Source organism: Miniopterus schreibersii (genome assembly GCF_964146895.1).
Source record: "Miniopterus schreibersii genome assembly, chromosome: 6".
NCBI lineage: Eukaryota > Metazoa > Chordata > Mammalia > Chiroptera > Miniopteridae > Miniopterus > Miniopterus schreibersii.
Window position 1 is genome coordinate 3,378,320 of NC_138107.1, and position 18,833 is coordinate 3,397,152.

Consider the following 18,833-nt stretch of genomic DNA (forward strand, 5'->3'; position numbering starts at 1 on the left):
CCAGCCATGTTGCTCCTTGGGCTTCTGCTACTGACCCTGCTGGCCGGCGCCCGCCTGCTGTGGGGCCAGTGGAAGCTCAGGAGCCTCCATCTCCCACCTCTTGCCCCTGGCTTCCTGCACCTGCTGCAGCCCAACCTCCCCATTTATCTGCTTGGCCTGGCTCAGAAACTGGGGCCCATCTACAGGCTCCGCCTGGGGCTGCAAAGTGAGTGCCTGCTCCCGGCCTGCCCAGCCACAGTGGGATGCGGGTGCACCCCCTACTGACATTCTGCTCTGGCGCTCCCCAGACGTGGTGGTGCTGAACTCTAAGAGGACCATTGAGGAGGCCATGGTCAAGAAGTGGGTGGACTTCGCCGGCAGACCCCAGATACCATCCTGTAAGGGGTGGGGAGAAGCTGGGGCTGGGGGAGGCAGGGGAGGCAGGTGTGGCTTCTGGGATGTTTGACCTCACCCCTCCTTGCAGACAAGCTGGTGTCTCCGTGTGCCCAGGACCTCTCACTAGGGGACTATTCCCTGCTCTGGAAGGCCCACAAGAAGCTCACCCGCTCGGCCCTGCTGTTGGGCATGCGCAGCGCCATGGAGCCTGTGGTGGAGCAGCTGACCCAGAAGTTCTGTGAGGTAGGCTGGACCCCACAGCCACCCAGCTCGGCCTCACCTATCCCAGCAGCCCTGGCCTGTTTAGTTCGTTTTCTCCACAGCGCATGAGAGCCCAGGCCGGTGCCCCGGTGGCCATCCAGAAGGAATTCTCGTTCCTCACCTGCAGCATCATCTGCTACCTCACCTTTGGAGAGCAGGTCAAGGCTCCCTCATGCTCACATTTGCTTGGGCCCAGCCCTCAGCCTCTCCCTGGCCCCGACTTGTCCTGAGCTAAAAGGACTCCTTCCTCTGGCAGGAAGATACCGTAGTGCATCTCTTTCACAACTGTGTCCAGGACCTGATGAAAACCTGGGACCACTGGTCCATCCAAATTTTGGACATTGTTCCCTTTCTCAGGGTGAGGAGGGGGAGCTCCTGGGCGCGGGTGGGGGACAGGCTTCCTTCCCAGCAGCTGCACTCTCTTGCTCCCTGCCCAGTTCTTCCCCAATCCCGGCCTCTGGCGGCTGAAGCAGGCTCTGGAGAACAGGGACCACATTGTGGAGGAGCAGCTGCGGCAGCACAAGGTGGGCTCTGGGGGGCCAGCCCACAGCAGCCACGGGACCGCCCAGAGCTGGGCCGTTGCCGGGGTCCACCGGCTCCTGGGCTGTTGCGCCCGGGACCCTCTCCCCTCTCAGCGGCCAGGGGCTCAGGCTGGCCTCCCCCCAGGAGAGCATGGTGGCAGGCCGCTGGAGGGACATGCTGGACTACATGCTCCAGGGCGTGGGGGAGCCGAGAGCCGAGGCGGGCCCTGGGCAGCTCCTCGAGGGGCACGTGCATATGTCTGTGGTGGACCTTTTCATCGGTGGCACTGAGACCACGTCGACCACCCTCTCCTGGGCTGTGGCGTTCCTGCTTCACCACCCGGAGGTGTGCCCTGGGGGGGCTGCTTCCCGGCGCCTGTCCCTCACCCTGGCGCAGGCCGCGCTAGCTTGGGGTGGGGACGGGGCTCCTCCGCTCGGCACAAAGGCTCCTGCAGGTGCCCTGGGCAGGGCTGGGCTCCGCGCTAGGCTTGCCCCCCTTTCCCAGGTTCAGCAGCGACTGCAGGAGGAGCTGGACCGCGAGCTGGGCCCCGGGGCCTGGGGCTCCCGAGTCCCGTACAAGGACCGCGCGCGGCTGCCCTTGCTCCACGCCACCATCGCGGAGGTGCTGCGCCTGCGGCCGGTCGTGCCCCTGGCCCTGCCGCACCGCACCACGCGGCCCAGCAGGTGACTCCCGGGCGCGGGGGCGGGGCGGCGGCCGCGGGCGGGCCTCTAACCGCGCCCTGCCCGCAGCATCTTCGGGTACGACATCCCCGAGGGCACGGTGGTCATCCCCAACCTGCAAGGGGCGCACCTGGACGAGACGGTCTGGGAGCGGCCGCACGAGTTCCGGCCCGGTGCGTGTGCGCGGGCGGGCCGGGCGCCGGGGGCGCGGCGCGGGCGCCCGCGGCTGCTGACCGGCCTGTCCTCCCGCCCCGCAGACCGCTTCCTCGGCCCCGGCGCGAGCCCCGGCGCGCTGGCCTTCGGCTGCGGGGCGCGCGTGTGCGTGGGCGAGCCGCTGGCGCGCCGCGAGCTGCTGGTGGTGCTGGCGCGCCTGCTGCAGGCCTTCACGCTGCTGCCGCCCGCGGGCGCGCTGCCCGCGCTGCAGCCGCCGCCGCGCCGCGGCCTCACCCTCGCCGCCCCGCCCTTCCAGGTGCGGCTGCAGCCGCGGGGGGCGCGCGCGCCGCGCCCGGGCGCGTGCCAGTGAGGCGCGCCAGCTGTGCCTCGGGTCTCCTTTTATTGCTCCCGTCCCCCCTGTAAACATCGTGCTGGGAGGTCGCGGGGAGAAGGCCGCCTTCGGGCTGGGTGGTGACGCCGGCCGGCCCGCTCTCCTCGCGCCCCTCAGTGCTCGGCAGGCTCCCGGCGGGCGGCGAGCGCAGGCTCAGCGCCCCCTGGCGGGCGCCCGGTAGCCTCTGGGCCGCAGCTTCATTTCCGTGAAGGGCACGGAGAACTCGAAGCCCTTCCAGTGGTACCAGCTCACTCCCTGGAAAGGAGCGGGGACGGAGTCAGAGCAGACGCCCCCACGCCTCCCTTCGGGGAGCTGGTTCCCAGAAGTCGATCAGCCTTCTACGCGCCCTTCATAACCCCGACTGCAGAGCGCCGAGGCTTAATCCTGAGCTGGTCTCTCCATCCAATAAATCATCTCCCCAAAGCATCGCGGTGAGATGGTGTTACTGTCCCGTTTCACAGACCAAGCCCTGGGGGCTCAGTAACCTGCCGGTCACGCCTGGCCACACCCAGGCGGGCCGAGCCCCGCCGCCCCTGCCCGCGCCCCTCACCTGGTGGTCCACTGTGCTCCCATAGAGCCCGTTGAGGTTGGCATAGTGGCAGTTCCTGTACCACCAGGCCCCTCGGTAGGAGACGGCGCAGGAGATGAGCAAGTTGTTGGGGTCTCGGTCTCGGGCAGAGAAGACGCTGCCGCTGTGGTAGCTCATGGAATCCCCTGGCAGGCGGGCAGGGGAAGAGTGAGGGCCTGCCCGCCCGCCCGCCCGCCCCCAGGCCCGGCCCTCACCCGCCGTGCCAGGGTAGCCCCCTCACCCGCCGTGCCAGGGTAGCCCCCTCACCCGCCGTGCCATGGTAGCCCTCCAGGTGGAGGCGGTAGTAGTCTGCGGCCGAGTCTACCCTGAAGGAGTCGTACTGGGCAAACACCGCCTCATCCCCAGCCCGCAGGTCCACACGCAGGGAGTAGTCGCCGGCTCTGGTCAGGCTGTGCAGGGCCTCGTTGCCTGAGGGTGGGACCGAGTTCTCACCAGGCCCTGGTGTCCACAAGGCTCCCGTCCCCTCTGGCTCCCTTAATCCCTGTGAGTCACTGACCCAGCCAGAACTCTCCGGAGATGTTCCCAAAACCATGGGCATAGTCCTCCCAGTCCCTCCAGAAGTCCGTGTGTCCGTCCATGCGGCGCTGGAACACCTGGGAAGCAGGGGCACATCAGCCTATGGCTCCCGGTCCAGCAGCCCCGCCCAGCCAGTGCAGGCCGTGGGCTTCCAGCTGCACCCACCAGCCAGCCGCCCCCGTCAGTCTCCATGTCACAAAACACGTTCAGTGGCCGCTCGCGGTTGCCATTGAGGAAGATGGTGGTGGTCCTCGAAGTGCCCGCCCCGTTCTGTATCTCCTCCCCACAGTCCCGGGGGAAGGGGATCTGCAGTCCACCTGGGGAGAGCACAGGGAGGCGTCAGTCCTTTTTCCAAACCGTAGATCCCTGCTGCCCACTCAGCCCTGACCTCAGGTCCAGCAGAACCCCCAAGTACCCGTGGTGAAGGAGGTGGACATGGGTGGCGTGAGGCTCTTGCCCCACATGGCCCGGAGCCAGGCTCTGTAGGTGGTGGAGGGAAAGAGGCCCAGGAGCTGGTGAGAGGTGACACCTCCTGGGAGCAGGATCTCCTGTGGAACAGAGAAGGGGCAGATCAGGGGACAGGGAGGCAGGGCCCCACCAGGAGAGGCAGAGGCAGCCCCCCTGGAATGGAACCCAGGGAGGAGAGTTGGCCAGTGGGGTAGGGGCGGGGGCACCTGGGTCCGTCCACCAGGGGTGTCGTAGGTGAGCAGGTAGCCAGTGGGCGGCACTTGGGGCTCAGTCCAAGTAAGCAGGGCAGTGCGGGGTGTCACTTCCTTGGCCTGCAAGTCCCGGGGGCCCTCCAAGCCTGGAAGGGGAGCAGGGAAGAGGAGATGGAGATGAGGCCCTTCCCTGCACCTGCCCACCCCGTCGCACACACCTCACAGGAGGTACCTGTGGTGAAGGTGATGCTGGCTGGAGAGGTGAGGTTGGGGCCCCGAAGGCCATGCACCGTGGCTGTGTAGTTGGTGTGGAGCTCGAGGCCGTGCAGGGGGTGGTCCATGGCGCTACCTGGGGCCGAGGCCTGCAGAGGGGGGACTGGGTATGGGGGGAGCCATCAGCAGCTGCCAGGCTGCCCTGCCAGAGCCCAGCCTGCCTCTGCTCTTCCTCCCCAACAAGTCCCCTCTGGGAGCCTGAGCCCCACTCACCGCCTGGGGCTGTGACCCGGACGTCATATGTGTCCACAGGAGCCTGAGGGGGCTTCCAGTGCAGCACAGCTGTTCCCTCCGTCAAGTTTAGCGCACGCAGCTGGGTGGGGCCATCAGGAACTGGGAGAAGGGAGGGGCTCAGAGCGGACCCCTGCTGCTCTCCCACCCCCTCCTTCCCAAACCCTGCTGGGCCTCTGGTCTATGACTGGACCCTCCAACACCCCTCCCCTCTCCTGGCCACTCAACTAACTCCCACCCACTGTTTCCTGTTCCCACCCACGGCCTCCCCTGCCCCACCTGGGTCCCACTCATCTCACCCGTGGTGAGGAAGCCTGTGAGAGGCTCGCTCTCCTCAAAGCCTCGGACGGACACCACGGTCACCTCATATTGAGCACCTGGGCTCAGCCCCTTGAGTCTCTGGGTACGGGCTCGGCCGTCTACTTGCATGCTCTGTGGCTCCCCTGAAAACATGGTGGACTTGGGAGGTTGCCCAGGGAAGCCAGGAGGGGCTATAGGGTGGGCAGAGTGGAGGGTGCAGGAGAAATGAGGGCCAGTGAAAGGGTGTCACCTCCATCTGCCAGCTGGTAGGAAACTTTGAAGCTGTCGACTCTGGATGGTGGGGGCATCCAGCTGACCTTGGCTGAGGTCTCCCCAATTTCGCTGAATTGGAGGTCACGGGGGCTCTCCAGAACTGAGGGGAGAGGTGTGCCAAGTGATGATGGGGAAGGCTCCTGTCCCCGGATTCCCACCCCCCTCCGGGGCCATGGAAGTCGCCCGGCTTTCTTCACCCTGCACCTCTCGCCAGCCTCCCCCGGCTGCAGCACCGGCTCCCAGCCAGTGGCCTCACCTGGGCTGAGGGTCCGGGCAGTGCCCTGCACGCTGTCGGCCTTGTGGGGCCCACGCAGCCCATACACTGTGAGGCTGTACAGGGCCCCAGGGCGCAGGTCCCGGAGCACCGCTGAGCGCCGCGTCCCTGGCACTGTGACCTCCCGCTGCAGCAAGGGGCGTGGACGGGGCTCCAGAATGCTTGCTGATGGGACCCCATAGCGGATCAGGAAGGAGTCGAAGGCTCCAGGGGGGGCTTCCCAGTTGAGTCGCAGGGAACTGGTGGTCACGTCGGTCACGGACAGCTGGGACAGCCGGGGCCCTGGCTCCCCTGGGGTCTGACCAGCAGGAGCTGACCCTGCACAGAGTGGGTAGGAGAAGGGTTTGGAGGCCGAAGCACGCCAGCTGGGTGACCTGGGGCAGGTCCCTTCTGCCACCTCACCCTGGCCCCTAGTTCCTCATCTGTGAAGTGGAGCTAATGAAGGGCTGGTGCAGTAGGACCCATAGTGTGCAGAGCTAGGGCTGCTTGTCCACCTCTCCCTCCCTCCATGGTACCCTCCTCATGTTCTTTCCCTGTGCTCACCACTCTGCACACCCCTCCCAGCCGACTAGAGGCAGGGAGGCTAGGACGCAGCCCTCGCCTGGGGTACCTGTGGTGCCCTCAGCTGAGACAGGTCCCAGGCGCTTCCCTGTGTGGAGGCCGTAGAGGAAGAACTTGTAGGGGGTGCTGGGCTCCAGGCCTGACACGAGGATCTTGTTCTGGTTGCCACCCACAAGCAAGGCCTGGGGCTGCCCGTTTGTGTCCCAATACTGCACCACGAAGGAGTCAAAGGGGCCCTGAGACACCGTCCATGAGAGGCGCAGGGAGTCTGGTGTCCTGTCGGTCACTGACAGGTCCCCCAGGCGGGGCCCTTCAGGGGTCTCAGGGGCCTCTGTGGCAGGGTGCCAGGGGGCAGGTGTGTCCTCTTCTGGGGCTGTGGGAGAAGCCCAGGGGAGAAGTGAGTGTGTTGCATGTGTGTGTGCATGGGTGTGCGCGTGTGCATGTGCTCACACAGCAGGCCCTCCCGACTCTATTGCACCGGTTCCTAGGGGGCCCAGGGCTGAGGTGGGGAGTTTAGGGGTCTTGGCCATGGAAGCCAGGTGGAGAGAAGAGAGGGACTGAGGCTCTTCTACCATCTTTCTTCTTTTGAATCTGCCGCATCCCTGCTCTGGCCGTGAAGCCTGCCACCCAGGCCTCCCTGGGCACCAATGCTGTGGCCCCACTGCTGCTTTGTGGGCTCCTTTGCTGGGTCTGAATCTGTGCTGCCTCCTGGTCTCCACCCCACTGTCTCACCCCACCCCTGACTCTGTGCTGATGGCCTGAGGCAGGACTAGCTGGGCCTTCTGAGGAGAGCTGAGAATGGAGGTGGCGGGTGGGCGCAGGCGAGCCTGCCCCGGACTGATGTGAGCTGGGCTAGCACCTCCGCAGGAGCCCCTTCCACCAATGCAGCCATGTCTGCTGGTTTTTTTTGCTCCTTGTTTGTCTGTTTTCCAATAATTTTCCATTTGAGGAAAGGCTCCTGACTCATCCACAGAAGGGGGTTTTATCCTATCTCGGCAAGACCACCCTGCTGGGACCACGCCTGAGGAGGAACAGGGAACAGCAGCAGCACTGGGGCGGGGGGGGGGGGGGGGGGAGGGTTGAAAGACTGAGGACCACTGCCTGGCCTCTCCTGGCCACCAGATCTGGCTCCTGCTTTCGACTGACCCCTGGTGACTGTTAGAGCTGGCCCTTGACACCTTCCTCTGGGCCCCGGGCAGGGCTCCCTCACGCTCCTGCCCACTCCTGCCAGCCCCTAAGTCTTCATCCCAAACCCATGTAGGTCAGCTTGCTGGGCATGTGCAACAGCCTCCCCCTCACCTGTCACTCCCAGGACAGAGACAGGGCCCAGGCGCTGTCCTCCTAGGAGCCCATAGAGTAGGAACTTGTATTTCTTGCCAGGCTCCAAGCCATCGATGGTGGCCTCCCGCTGGTCTGCAGCCATGGGCACTGCCCGGGGCTGCCCGTTTGTGTCCCTGTACTGAACCATGAAGGAGTCAAAGGGACCCTGGGCCACCGTCCACGCAAGGCGCAGGGAGTCTGGGGTCTCATCTGTCACCGTCAGCTCCCCCAGGTGGGGTGGGGGCTGCCACTTCTCCAGGGGAGCTGTGGAGAGAGTGGGGGGAGGAACTCTTAGAGCTCCCTCACCTCAGCCCTGGCAACTTCCAGGAGGTGTAAGGGCCTGGGAAAGAGTCCCTTAAGGGTGGCTTCAAGGACAGCCACCCGAAGAAATAGGCCCGCTCCAGTCCTGTCTTATAGGAAGCAGGGTGGGTGGCCTGGTCTCCTCCAGAGGCCACTGCCCAAACTCTTCCTGCCCTCCTTCCCTCCCTGCTGTGACCAGGGTGCCAGAAATGCATAAAAGATCACCTGATGAGAGAGAGGTGGCTGGGGCCGCTGAGAAGGGCCTCGATTTCCCTGACCCCCATTCCCCTGAGCAGAGATGCGGCCAGAGCTGAGAAAAATCCCAGAGGGTATCTGGGTTGTCAGGTTGACAGCAGGAGCCAGGTTGGGCAGCCAGTCAAGCTCAGGGCTGCCATCGCCCAGCATGACACCCCTGCCCTCTGTTAGCCTGGCCCTCCTTCCACCCACTTCTCCAGCCCTGCACTAAGCCCTGGACCACATGGCTGGGTGAGGAGGGAGGAGAGAAGCCAGGGGCAGAGCTAGGAGAATAAAGCCCAGAGCAGAGCCCAGGAGAGACCTGCCGAGAGTGGGTGGTGACTGATGGGGGTCAGGGGAGAAGTCTGTATCCAGTCCCCATAAAGAGGGTTCGGAGAAGAGAATTATGGAGTCTGAGGACCCTAGGCCCCAACTGGCCACGTGTCCATCCTTGCCTGGCCAGGGTGACTCATGGTTCTGGGAGCGGGGTGAGGGTCAGAGACCGGCCTCCACCCCTCCCTTGGGGAGCTGAGTCATGGGCATGATGGTTCCAGATTTTTCCATTGTCTTCACAGCCAAACCCTCCTGTATTTTCCACCTCTTGCTACAGAGTTGGGACAGAGGGAGGGGATTCGAATGTTTGCTGAGCTCCAGGAGATATTGTGCATAACCACTCTGCAGGCTTGAAAACAGGTCAAGGGAAAGCAATGACTTGTCCACAGCCACACAGCTTGCAGTCAAAACTTGAACACAGGTCCACTGGCTCTGAAGTCTGGGTTGCTTTTATTACGTTACCAGTTAGTGACTGGGAGAACTAATGCATAGAAGATGCTCAGAACAGTGCCTGGCAGGTAATAGGGACTCATAGTGTCTGCTTTTGGTGTTATGACCGACAGGCCAAGGCTGAAGGGAAGACCACAGGCCAGCTCTGGGGCTCAGATAAGAGGCAGCTCTGGGAAAAGTGGGGGGCAGGGCTGACTCACCTGTGGTGCCCTCAACAGAGACAGGGCCGAGCTGCTTCTTGCCTGCCAGCCCGAAGAGCAGGAACTTGTACTTCCTGTTGGGCTCCAGGCTGCTGACGGTGACCTCTAGCTGGTCTGTGGCCACAGGCACCACCCGGGGCTGCCCATCCCTGTCCTTGTATTGGACCACAAAGGAGTCAAATTTGCCCTGGGGGACCGTCCAGGAGAGGCCCACGGAGTCTGGAGTCACGCCCGTCAATGTCAGCTCCCCCAATCGAGGAGAAGGTTTTGTGTCTGGGACTGGAAAAGAGAGAGAGACGTGTGGGGAGTGACAGAAATGGTGACAGAAGCAGGCAGAGCTTACTCAGGGCCATATGTCAGGAAGGGGGAGCAGAGACACTCAGGGACAAAAGAGGACCCAGGGAAGAAAGCAGCTTCCCTCGGAATAGAAGGAGTGCGGAGAAGGGCGGGATGAGTGGTCGGGATGAGTGGTCGGGAACGCAGGACTGGATTTCACTGGATCCAGTAAATACCTATACCTGGGTCTGGAGGCCCTGAGGTCTGGAGTGCGGAGCACAGACAATGACATTCCCACTATCGCCACAAGGGGGCGAAGGACGGTCAAAAGGCTCCAGGGGCAAAGGTGGCCTCTGGCCCTGGCTCATGGGTCTTAACATCCCCAGAGAGTGGGCCGGGCCTTTTTGAACCCTGCACTCCAAGAAGTAGGAATTTGTAGTTGCTGGCAGGGGCCAGACCTGAGATGGTGACCTTGCGGAGGTCTCCACCCACGGGCACTGCCTGGGGCTGGCCCTGCACACCCCTGTACTGGACCAGGAAGGACTCAAAGGGCCCTGGGCACTGTCGAGGACAGGTGCTCTGTGTCTGAGGTCATGGCTGCCACAGCCAGCTCCTCCAGGTGGGGTGCCACCGGGGGCTCCGTGACCAGTGAGGCTGGAACAGAGAGAGGCTGCTTTCTCCCAATGGCCTGAGAGAGTGGGTGCTTCCCGGCTATGAAACAAACATTCGAGCAAACTGTTCTCAGGTGATTACTGGGGCCAGGCTTGCGTAGGACTCACACACAGGGGTGGCGGGTGCCCTACCACCATCAGCCCCACTGTGGGACCTGGCTGCAGAGTGCAGACACTGTGGCACACTAAGTGGTCAGTGCCTTCAGGGCAGAACTCAGACCCTGACACCCTGGCTCCACGCCCACCTCAGAGCCACTGAGCTGTGAGTCAGGGAGCCTGGGGAAGCGCCACACCAACACCAGCAAGCTCAGGTTCCGGAGCCAGAGGATAGGAACAAACTAAAATGTATGAGGCACAGGCTCCATGACACAGACCCTGACCACAGCTTCCGCCCTCCTCACACATTCAAGGACCATGTGAGCATGGGCACCACTGCAGCGAGGAGAGGGCCCCACCCATCATGAGGAGGTCCGACACCCAAGGGGAGAGCAGAGAGGAGCAAGCAAAGCCCCGTTCGCCCCACTCACCGGTCAGGCCCACGGTGGACACGGGGCCCACTCGCCGCCCCCTGTGCAGGCCGTACAGGTGCATCTTGTACTTGCGCCCCGGCTCCAGGCCCCGCACAGTGACCTCCCTCTCTTCACCCCCGACACGCACCACCTGGGGCCGCCCGTCACTGTCCTTGTACTGGACAGTGAAGGAGTCGAAGTGGCCCTGGGGGACGGCCCAGGAGAGGCTCAGCGAGTCCAGGGAGGACCCTGTGACCGTCAGCTCTCCCAGCAGGGGCTCCTCGGGGGACTCTGGGGCCTCCGTGCTGGGTTCTGTGGGGCTGGGGGTCTCTTCCACTGCAGCTGAGAAGGACAGACACAGGGAGGGTGAGGCAGGTCCATGGAGATGTCCCCCGTTTTCTGAAAGCCGCGGTCATGACTGGGCCCTGAGGTCACTTCAGAGAAGTCCCTCTGGGGACGGGGGCACCCTGATCAGTCCAAGCTCACTGACATGCCCAGAGCCCAGAGTCTGCTGTGGGGACCCAGGGCAGCCACAGCACAGCTCACAGAGGCCCTTCTCTGCCCAGGGCCCCCCTGGCCCTCAGGGAGCCCAGGGGGAGGCACACAGGGCACCATGGCTCAGCCTGGAGCAGAGGGACCCCACACCCACTCACCCATCACAGAGTGTGACCCTCCTGCAGGCTCCCACCCTGGGGCTCCCACCATGCGCTCACCTGTCACCCCGACGGCAGAGACAGGGCCCTGGCGCTGGCCATTGTGGAAGCCATACAGGTTCATCTTGTACTTGTGGTCTGGCTCGAGGCCTGAGATGGTGACCCCGTCCTCGTGTCCCGGCACCCGCACCGCCTTGGGCTGCCCATCCCCATTCTCGTACTGGACCAGGAAGTGGTCAAACTGGCCCTCGGGGACAGTCCAGGAGAGGCCCAGGGAGTCGGGGGTGGCGTCCGTCACAGTCAGCTCCCCCAGGCGCGGCTTGATGGGCGGCTCGGGGGTTGTGGCAGGCGGAACTTGGGTGGTCACAGTTTTGTAGTCTGGAGCTGGGCGAGCTGGACAGAGACATGGGGGACAGTGAGGTCCCCTCAGTCCTCACCCAGCATATAAACGGTCTATTGCGAGCGTAAGGTAATAAGGAAGGGAATGTTGCCGTCCACAGTGGCTCTAACTCCCATTCTGGCTGGTCCCTCTGATGTCTCCTTCCATCACCTCAGTCACCTCTCCCCCCCCACCTGCCAACACCCCTGTGACCTCTCCCTCTGCTCCAGCACCTGCCTCTCCTCTGAACACAGGCGCACGTGGCCACCGTGCCCTGGGCTCCTTCCACTGGGGTCTCCCGGGCGTGGCACTCCCTCTGGCTCATGACTTTGCTCCCGAACACCTCAGAACCCCTCCCCAACCAGAAACATGCAGTCTCCCTGGTCCTGCTCCCGTCCCCAGCTGCCCTAGGAATCAAGGTGTCCTGCTCTCTCCCGAGTTCCTCTGGCGTCTCTACACCCCCCACACCTACAGCCCAAACTTCCTGGCTTGGGCCACCCTCGCCTCTCACCCGTGTTCCCACCTCCCTCCTGCCAGCCCTGCCTCCCTCCTGCCCCATCTGCATAGGGACCAGAATGGACTTTAAAGGCATGGTGGACAGAGTCAGTCTTACTCAGCGCTGCACAGCCCCATGTGTCCAGAGGAGCCTGCTTCCTGAGCTGCCTACCCGCCCCCCATCTCAGGATTATGCCCCACTCAGCATTTCATCCAAACCCCCTCGTGTGCCCTGCTGTCCTGGCTCCCCGGCCCTTGGACCAGCTCTGACATCGTGGACCTGACACACTCTTTGTCCTATTAGGCTGTCACCGTGGCCACACCCCCTGTCCTCAGGTCTCGGCTGTCCTGTGGGTGCCCATGGACAGGCTGGCTGAGGCCTCCTTGTCCAGGCCTGTCCTGTCCCAGGGCTTCCTGTCACACCCACATCCCCCTTTGCCTGTGTTGTTGGTTCACAGCCTGTCTTCCCACGACCGTGAACCCCATTACGATAAGACCTTGTTTCTCTGCCAAGGCCAAGGTTGACCCTGTGAACTCCCACAGTGCTTGACCCAGGGCTCCCCTTCTTAGTTGACCCACTGGGGTCATTCGTCTGGTCACGTCTGAGCCATGAAGCTGGGGAACTGCAGGCAAGACGCTGCTTTCTGAGCATCTCTGCCCTCCGTCACAGCCTCCAGTCTCACCAGAGGCTGAGCCGTGGGACAGGCCAGGGATGCGGTGTGATTCCCTCCCACACATCCTAAGAAAGTGTCTGATCCTTGATTGTGAGGAGGTGCTACCAAAGCGTGGTCCTCAGTCCAGCGGCATCAGCACCCAGAGGACTTGTCAGGGGTGCAGACTCTGTCCCCAGCCCAGACCTGCTGACCGAGTCTGCCCTTGACCAAGACCCCCCAGCCAGTGAGGCGCAAAAGAAAACAGGCAGGTGGGAATATCGATGTTTTCACAAGGTGGTAATAAAGGGAAAGTCTTGCAGGTCCAGTCCTCCCGCCCTGCTGGCCCTGCCCCCACTCACCGGTCAGGCCCACGGTGGACACGGGGCCCACTCGCCGCCCCCTGTGCAGGCCGTACAGGTGCATCTTGTACTTGCGCCCCGGCTCCAGGCCCCGCACAGTGACCTCCCTCTCTTCACCCCCGACACGCACCACCTGGGGCCGCCCGTCACTGTCCTTGTACTGGACAGTGAAGGAGTCGAAGTGGCCCTGGGGGACGGCCCAGGAGAGGCTCAGCGAGTCCAGGGAGGACCCTGTGACCGTCAGCTCTCCCAGCAGGGGCTCCTCGGGGGACTCTGGGGCCTCCGTGCTGGGTTCTGTGGGGCTGGGGGTCTCTTCCACTGCAGCTGAGAAGGACAGACACAGGGAGGGTGAGGCAGGTCCATGGAGATGTCCCCAGTCTTCTGAAAGCCGCGGTCATGACTGGGCCCTGAGGTCACTTCAGAGAAGTCCCTCTGGGGACGGGGGCACCCTGATCAGTCCAAGCTCACTGACATGCCCAGAGCCCAGAGTCTGCTGTGGGGACCCAGGGCAGCCACAGCACAGCTCACAGAGGCCCTTCTCTGCCCAGGGCCCCGCTGGCCCTCAGGGAGCCCAGGGGGAGGCACACAGGGCACCATGGCTCAGCCTGGAGCAGAGGGACCCCACACCCACTCACCCATCACAGAGTGTGACCCTCCTGCAGGCTCCCACCCTGGGGCTCCCACCATGCGCTCACCTGTCACCCCGACGGCAGAGACAGGGCCCTGGCGCTGGCCATTGTGGAAGCCATACAGGTTCATCTTGTACTTGTGGTCTGGATCTAGGCCTGAGATGGTGACCCCGTCCTCGTGTCCCGGCACCCGCACCTCCTTGGGCTGCCCATCCCCATTCTTGTACTGGACCAGGAAGTGGTCAAACTGGCCCTCGGGGACAGTCCAGGAGAGGCCCAGGGAGTCGGGGGTGGCGTCCGTCACAGTCAGCTCCCCCAGGCGGGGCTTCAAAGGGTAGCTGGAAGGAGGCTCCTTATAGGGCGCTGGGAAGAGAGGCAAACAGAAGCTTTCCTGTTGCTAGAAAGAGTTGCTGAGACCCCAGCTCTCCTGGATTCAGACCAGGAGTGGGTCCAGCTCTGTGCCTAACTTCAGATCCATTTCTGGTTATGCTCATCAAAGTCTTCCTGTGGGGTCCTTATGGTCCGTCTGACTGGCCAGCGTCCTGCCTCAGAGCCTTTGCCTGTTCCCTCTGCCCATGTGCTCTTCCCCAGGTGTCTGCATGGCTCATGTCATGCTTCCTTTAAGTCTTTGATCGAATGCCACCTTCTCTTCGGGACCTTCCCACCACCACCTGTTTAAACTTTCAGTCCTCCCAATTGCAACCTACCCTCTTTATTTAGACCAAACTCCAGCAACAACTTTGGAAAACAACGAATATGAAAGGAGCAGGAAACTGCAGCACTCTCGGATCCTTGAGGACAGTAAGGGATGACTGCTCATTTTAAGATATAATAATTATCATGTGGTATTTTTAGCCTTTTCAAAGAGGGCTATAAGCATGCAGTGAAGCACAGAGTGCGTGGGGTGAGCTGAGCCCTGCAGTGGTCTGCCCCCAGGACCACCACTCTGTGGCACAGAGGAATCGAGCGGCCTCAGCACGTGCCTCGCACGGTCCCCTGCGGTGTGGTGTGGAGACCGCAGGTCCACAGAACGGAATACAGACTAGAGCAGCCTGGCCAGGTGTGGGAGAGGGGACATAGGCCTTCTTCTTGGGGTGGAGGAAAAGTTCTAAAACAGGACAGCGGTGCAGCACGCACACCCTGTAGCTGCACTAAAGGTCACAAGGTGTATATTGAAGCTGGTGACTTTCCTGGTATGTAAATCACACCAGGAAAGCGGTTAATGGAGAGGCATTCTGAGGGAGGCAGCAGAGAGCAGTTGGCAAGCAGCCGGCAGGGCTGATAGCTGCTGGAAGCAGCTGTGGATCCTGGGCCTTCATACTATTCTACTCTCTGTGCATATGTTCGAAATCTTACCTAATATATATTTGTTCAATGCATTCATATGTCAGGGCATATGTCCCAACCCCCAAAAAGAACTCTTTCCAGAGCTCCAGGCAGAGCAGAGGCCACCAGGGCCTGGGCGTTGCTGCCTAGAAATCCTTGGTACCCAAGGGCCTCTCAGACGGCTGGGTGCTGCCCCAAGATATTCTTCTCCTGTCCCCGGGCCAGACCTGTCCTGAGCTGTTCAGTGAACAGCACGTGGGTCAGAGGTTCAGAGTTTATAATCTGCACTGGAGGAGACTCTGGAGACCTTGCTACTGAGACCTGACCTGAGCCCAGCCCTGAGGCCCTTCACCTCACTCACCGGTCAGGCCCACGGTGGACACGGGGCCCACTCGCCGCCCCCTGTGCAGGCCGTACAGGTGCATCTTGTACTTGCGCCCCGGCTCCAGGCCCCGCACAGTGACCTCCCTCTCTTCACCCCCGACACGCACCACCTGGGGCCGCCCGTCACTGTCCTTGTACTGGACAGTGAAGGAGTCGAAGTGGCCCTGGGGGACGGCCCAGGAGAGGCTCAGCGAGTCCAGGGAGGACCCTGTGACCGTCAGCTCTCCCAGCAGGGGCTCCTCGGGGGACTCTGGGGCCTCCGTGCTGGGTTCTGTGGGGCTGGGGGTCTCTTCCACTGCAGCTGAGAAGGACAGACACAGGGAGGGTGAGGCAGGTCCATGGAGATGTCCCCAGTCTTCTGAAAGCCGCGGTCATGACTGGGCCCTGAGGTCACTTCAGAGAAGTCCCTCTGGGGACGGGGGCACCCTGATCAGTCCAAGCTCACTGACATGCCCAGAGCCCAGAGTCTGCTGTGGGGACCCAGGGCAGCCACAGCACAGCTCACAGAGGCCCTTCTCTGCCCAGGGCCCCCCTGGCCCTCAGGGAGCCCAGGGGGAGGCACACAGGGCACCATGGCTCAGCCTGGAGCAGAGGGACCCCACACCCACTCACCCATCACAGAGTGTGACCCTCCTGCAGGCTCCCACCCTGGGGCTCCCACCATGCGCTCACCTGTCACCCCGACGGCAGAGACAGGGCCCTGGCGCTGGCCATTGTGGAAGCCATACAGGTTCATCTTGTACTTGTGGTCTGGCTCGAGGCCTGAGATGGTGACCCCGTCCTCGTGTCCCGGCACCCGCACCGCCTTGGGCTGCCCATCCCCATTCTTGTACTGGACCAGGAAGTGGTCAAACTGGCCCTCGGGGACAGTCCAGGAGAGGCCCAGGGAGTCGGGGGTGGCGTCCGTCACAGTCAGCTCCCCCAGGCGCGGCTTGATGGGCGGCTCAGGGGTTGAGGTGGGCCACTCTGAAGGTTCACCCTCCTTTTTTCTCAGGGCTGACAGAAACAAGGAGAGAGAAGCACCTGAGAGAGGGGTGGGTGTGCTCGGGCCTCTGTTCTCCTCAGGCTCTCACGTTCTCTGGAAGGAAGCAGGTAGGAGAATTCCCCTTGCTCACCTGTCAGGGCCTCCGCCTGGATTGGACCCAGGCGCTGCTGTCCATGGAAACCGTACAAATTCACCAGGTATCTGTGGTTGGATTCCAGGCCAGAGAGGGTGATGTCATTCTGGTCACCCCCTAAGCTGACAACATGGAGCTGGCCATCCTGGTCTGTGTACTGGACCTCAAAGGAGTCAAATTCCCCCTCAGTGACCATCCAGGACAGGTGCAGGGTGTGCGGGGTGGCCTTGTCCACTGTCAGCTCCCTAAGATGGGGCTCAGACCCTGGAGGGCTTGGGGCCGTGGTCTCAGCTCCGATCTCCTCCCTGGGGGCTGGTTTAGAGAGACAGGTAGGGCTGGGTTATGGGTCTGTCGCTGCCCCAGGTCTCTCCCAGGGGAGGGCAAGAGGGAGGGCAAGCGGTCAGTGATAACGAGGGCCATCTGTGATACACAGGGAGGAATTTCAAAAGCATGATGCTAAATGAATGCAAGAAGCCAAACACAAAAGTATGCATCGTGTGATTCTGTAATAAAATGCTTCAAAAGGCAAGACGGTAATGAGACAGCAAGCCCTGGTGCCGGAGGCTGGGGTTATGGGCACGGACTTCTGGGGTCCAGGAAAATGTGCTACAGCTCAGTTGTGGTAACGATTTCATTACTTATACATTTGCCCAAACTCATTGAGTCATTCCCTTTAAATGGGTGAACTTTGTTTTTAAATATGTCTTTATTGATTTCAGAGAGAGGAAGGGAGAGGGAGAGAGAGAGAAACATCAATGATGAGAGAGTCATTGATCGGCTGCCTCCTGCACGCCCCCGACTGGGGATCGAGCCCGCAACCCAGGCATGTGCCCTGACCGGGAATCAAACCGTGATCTCCTGGATCCTAGGTCGATGCTCAACCGCTGAGCCATGCCCGCCTGGGCTGGGTGAACTTTATTGTATATAAATTATCTCTCCATATAATTTACAGGAGATCTCTTTCCCCCAAAAAAGGGATATAGAAAGCTCAGAAATGGCATGGCTGAGTGAGGCCAGGAGAGCCTGGCAGGAAGGAGGAGCAGTCTATTTGGGCCGCAGCAGCACTCACCTGTCATGGCCACAGCGGAGACGGGTCCCACACGCCTGCCCTTGTGCAGCCCATAGAGCAGCAGCTTGTACCTGTGGGCGGGGTCCAGGCCCAAGACCCTGGCCGCCCTGAGGCTGCCCTCCACAGGCACTTCCTGGGGCTGCCCATCCCTGTCCTTGTACCGGACCACAAAGGAGTCAAACTGGCCCTCGGGGACCATCCACGCGAGGCCCACAGAGTCCGGCGTCACACTGGTCACCTGCAGCTCCTCTCCCAGACGGGGTTTTGGGGGATGCTTCGTTCCAGCACCATCCACAGCACTCGGGGTCTCTGAGATGTAGATACAAAGGAGATGGCTGAGATGCTTCTGGAAGGCTGGGTGACCTCGAAGGGCAGGATCAAGTCTAGAGACTGGGCTTTGCCATGGCCGAGTCCCCAAGGGCTGGTACTATGGGCTCATGCAGGGAGAAGGGGGACTGGATCCCAGCCTGAGCCACTGGGACCAGAGAACACTGTGATGGTGGCCAGCACAAGTGGGCAGCTGCTGGCCCGGCCTGGCAGGGTGCCGGACACCTTCCCAGGCCTCCAGGAGCAGAGGCAGGCCCTGCAGGGCGGCCCTCACCTGTGGTGCCGTCCGCGGTGAGGGGGCCGTGGCGCCTCTTACCCAGGAGGCCATAGAGGAGGAACCTGTACTTGCGGCCGCTGTCCAAAGGGGTGATGGTGACCGAGCGCTCAAGGCCCTCCACAGGCACCATCCGGGGCCCGTCCCTGTCCTTGAACTGGACCACAAAGGAGTCAAAGTGGCCCTCAGGGACCGTCCAGGAGAGGTGCAACGAGTCCGGGGTGGAGTCTGTCACCCACAGCTCCCCAAGGCGAGGTGGGGCCCCTGGGCTGGCGTCTCCCTGGGCAGCTGACAGAGAGGAACGGTTCTTGTGTTTATTTTCCAAAGTGACTCCTTGACTGCCTCTCGCTGGAGTTGGAAAAACCCAAACTGCCCAGATGATCAGAGCTTCCCCTAGATCTCTCCCTCCCCCTCCCACTGCCCCCCCCCAGCTGGCCTGTGCCTCTGTCCCCTCGAGCCATCGGGAGGGTCTTCTGTCTTGAGACCACTCTGGGAAGAGTCCCTGGCTTGCTGCTTATCTCACTCCTCTTGCTGCCCAGGCTCCTTCCACGATTAGAGACTAGTTCCCTGGCAGAGTGCAGCTTGTCGGGCTTGGTGTGTTCATTTCCTTTACCAGGCAGCCCACTCTTGTGAACTGACTGGCCTCTGGGGAAATCTGAGGGTTCTGGGAACATCAGAGGGACACAAGATCCCTGGTGGGGACAGATAGCAGGTGGCGGGCACGATGTTATGATGCAGGTGATTCTCATAGTCCCTGGTGGAGGGGGCTGCCTATGTGTGAGGGGGCAGGGAGAAGATGGGGAGCTCAGACAGCGA

At 62.3% G+C, this 18,833-nt stretch overlaps 2 protein-coding genes across 3 annotated transcripts in view; one reads left to right on the forward strand and one right to left on the reverse strand.

Moving 5' to 3' along the window:
* On the forward strand, nt 1-2,361 carry CYP21A2 (cytochrome P450 family 21 subfamily A member 2; the record flags this gene model as incomplete). The annotated part of the gene is made up of 10 exons (XM_081140595.1): nt 1-205; nt 288-377; nt 464-618; nt 699-794; nt 893-994; nt 1,074-1,160; nt 1,303-1,503; nt 1,663-1,841; nt 1,908-2,011; nt 2,096-2,361. Exons 1-10 carry the CDS (start codon nt 7-9, stop codon nt 2,359-2,361), a joined length of 1,479 nt encoding a protein of 492 aa, XP_080996721.1. The 5' UTR covers nt 1-6.
* An 11-nt stretch (nt 2,362-2,372) lies between these two features.
* Nucleotides 2,373-18,833, reverse strand: part of TNXB (tenascin XB) — a 47,238-nt gene continuing 30,777 nt past the window's right edge. For both annotated transcript variants that reach the window (XM_081141330.1, XM_081141331.1), the window contains 24 exons: nt 18,018-18,305; nt 17,417-17,725; nt 16,345-16,659; nt 15,902-16,225; nt 15,207-15,530; nt 13,586-13,882; nt 12,891-13,214; nt 11,065-11,397; nt 10,370-10,693; nt 8,896-9,174; nt 7,358-7,642; nt 6,108-6,431; nt 5,480-5,815; nt 5,201-5,323; nt 4,950-5,093; nt 4,633-4,752; nt 4,379-4,522; nt 4,162-4,292; nt 3,903-4,035; nt 3,653-3,804; nt 3,468-3,564; nt 3,218-3,379; nt 2,933-3,096; nt 2,373-2,637 (listed from right to left, as the gene is read on the reverse strand). In XM_081141330.1, coding sequence (XP_080997456.1) covers nt 2,536-2,637; nt 2,933-3,096; nt 3,218-3,379; nt 3,468-3,564; nt 3,653-3,804; nt 3,903-4,035; nt 4,162-4,292; nt 4,379-4,522; nt 4,633-4,752; nt 4,950-5,093; nt 5,201-5,323; nt 5,480-5,815; nt 6,108-6,431; nt 7,358-7,642; nt 8,896-9,174; nt 10,370-10,693; nt 11,065-11,397; nt 12,891-13,214; nt 13,586-13,882; nt 15,207-15,530; nt 15,902-16,225; nt 16,345-16,659; nt 17,417-17,725; nt 18,018-18,305 — 5,534 coding nt within the window. In that variant the 3' untranslated portion in view covers nt 2,373-2,535. The remainder of the gene's footprint in view (nt 2,638-2,932; nt 3,097-3,217; nt 3,380-3,467; nt 3,565-3,652; nt 3,805-3,902; nt 4,036-4,161; nt 4,293-4,378; nt 4,523-4,632; nt 4,753-4,949; nt 5,094-5,200; nt 5,324-5,479; nt 5,816-6,107; nt 6,432-7,357; nt 7,643-8,895; nt 9,175-10,369; nt 10,694-11,064; nt 11,398-12,890; nt 13,215-13,585; nt 13,883-15,206; nt 15,531-15,901; nt 16,226-16,344; nt 16,660-17,416; nt 17,726-18,017; nt 18,306-18,833) is intronic.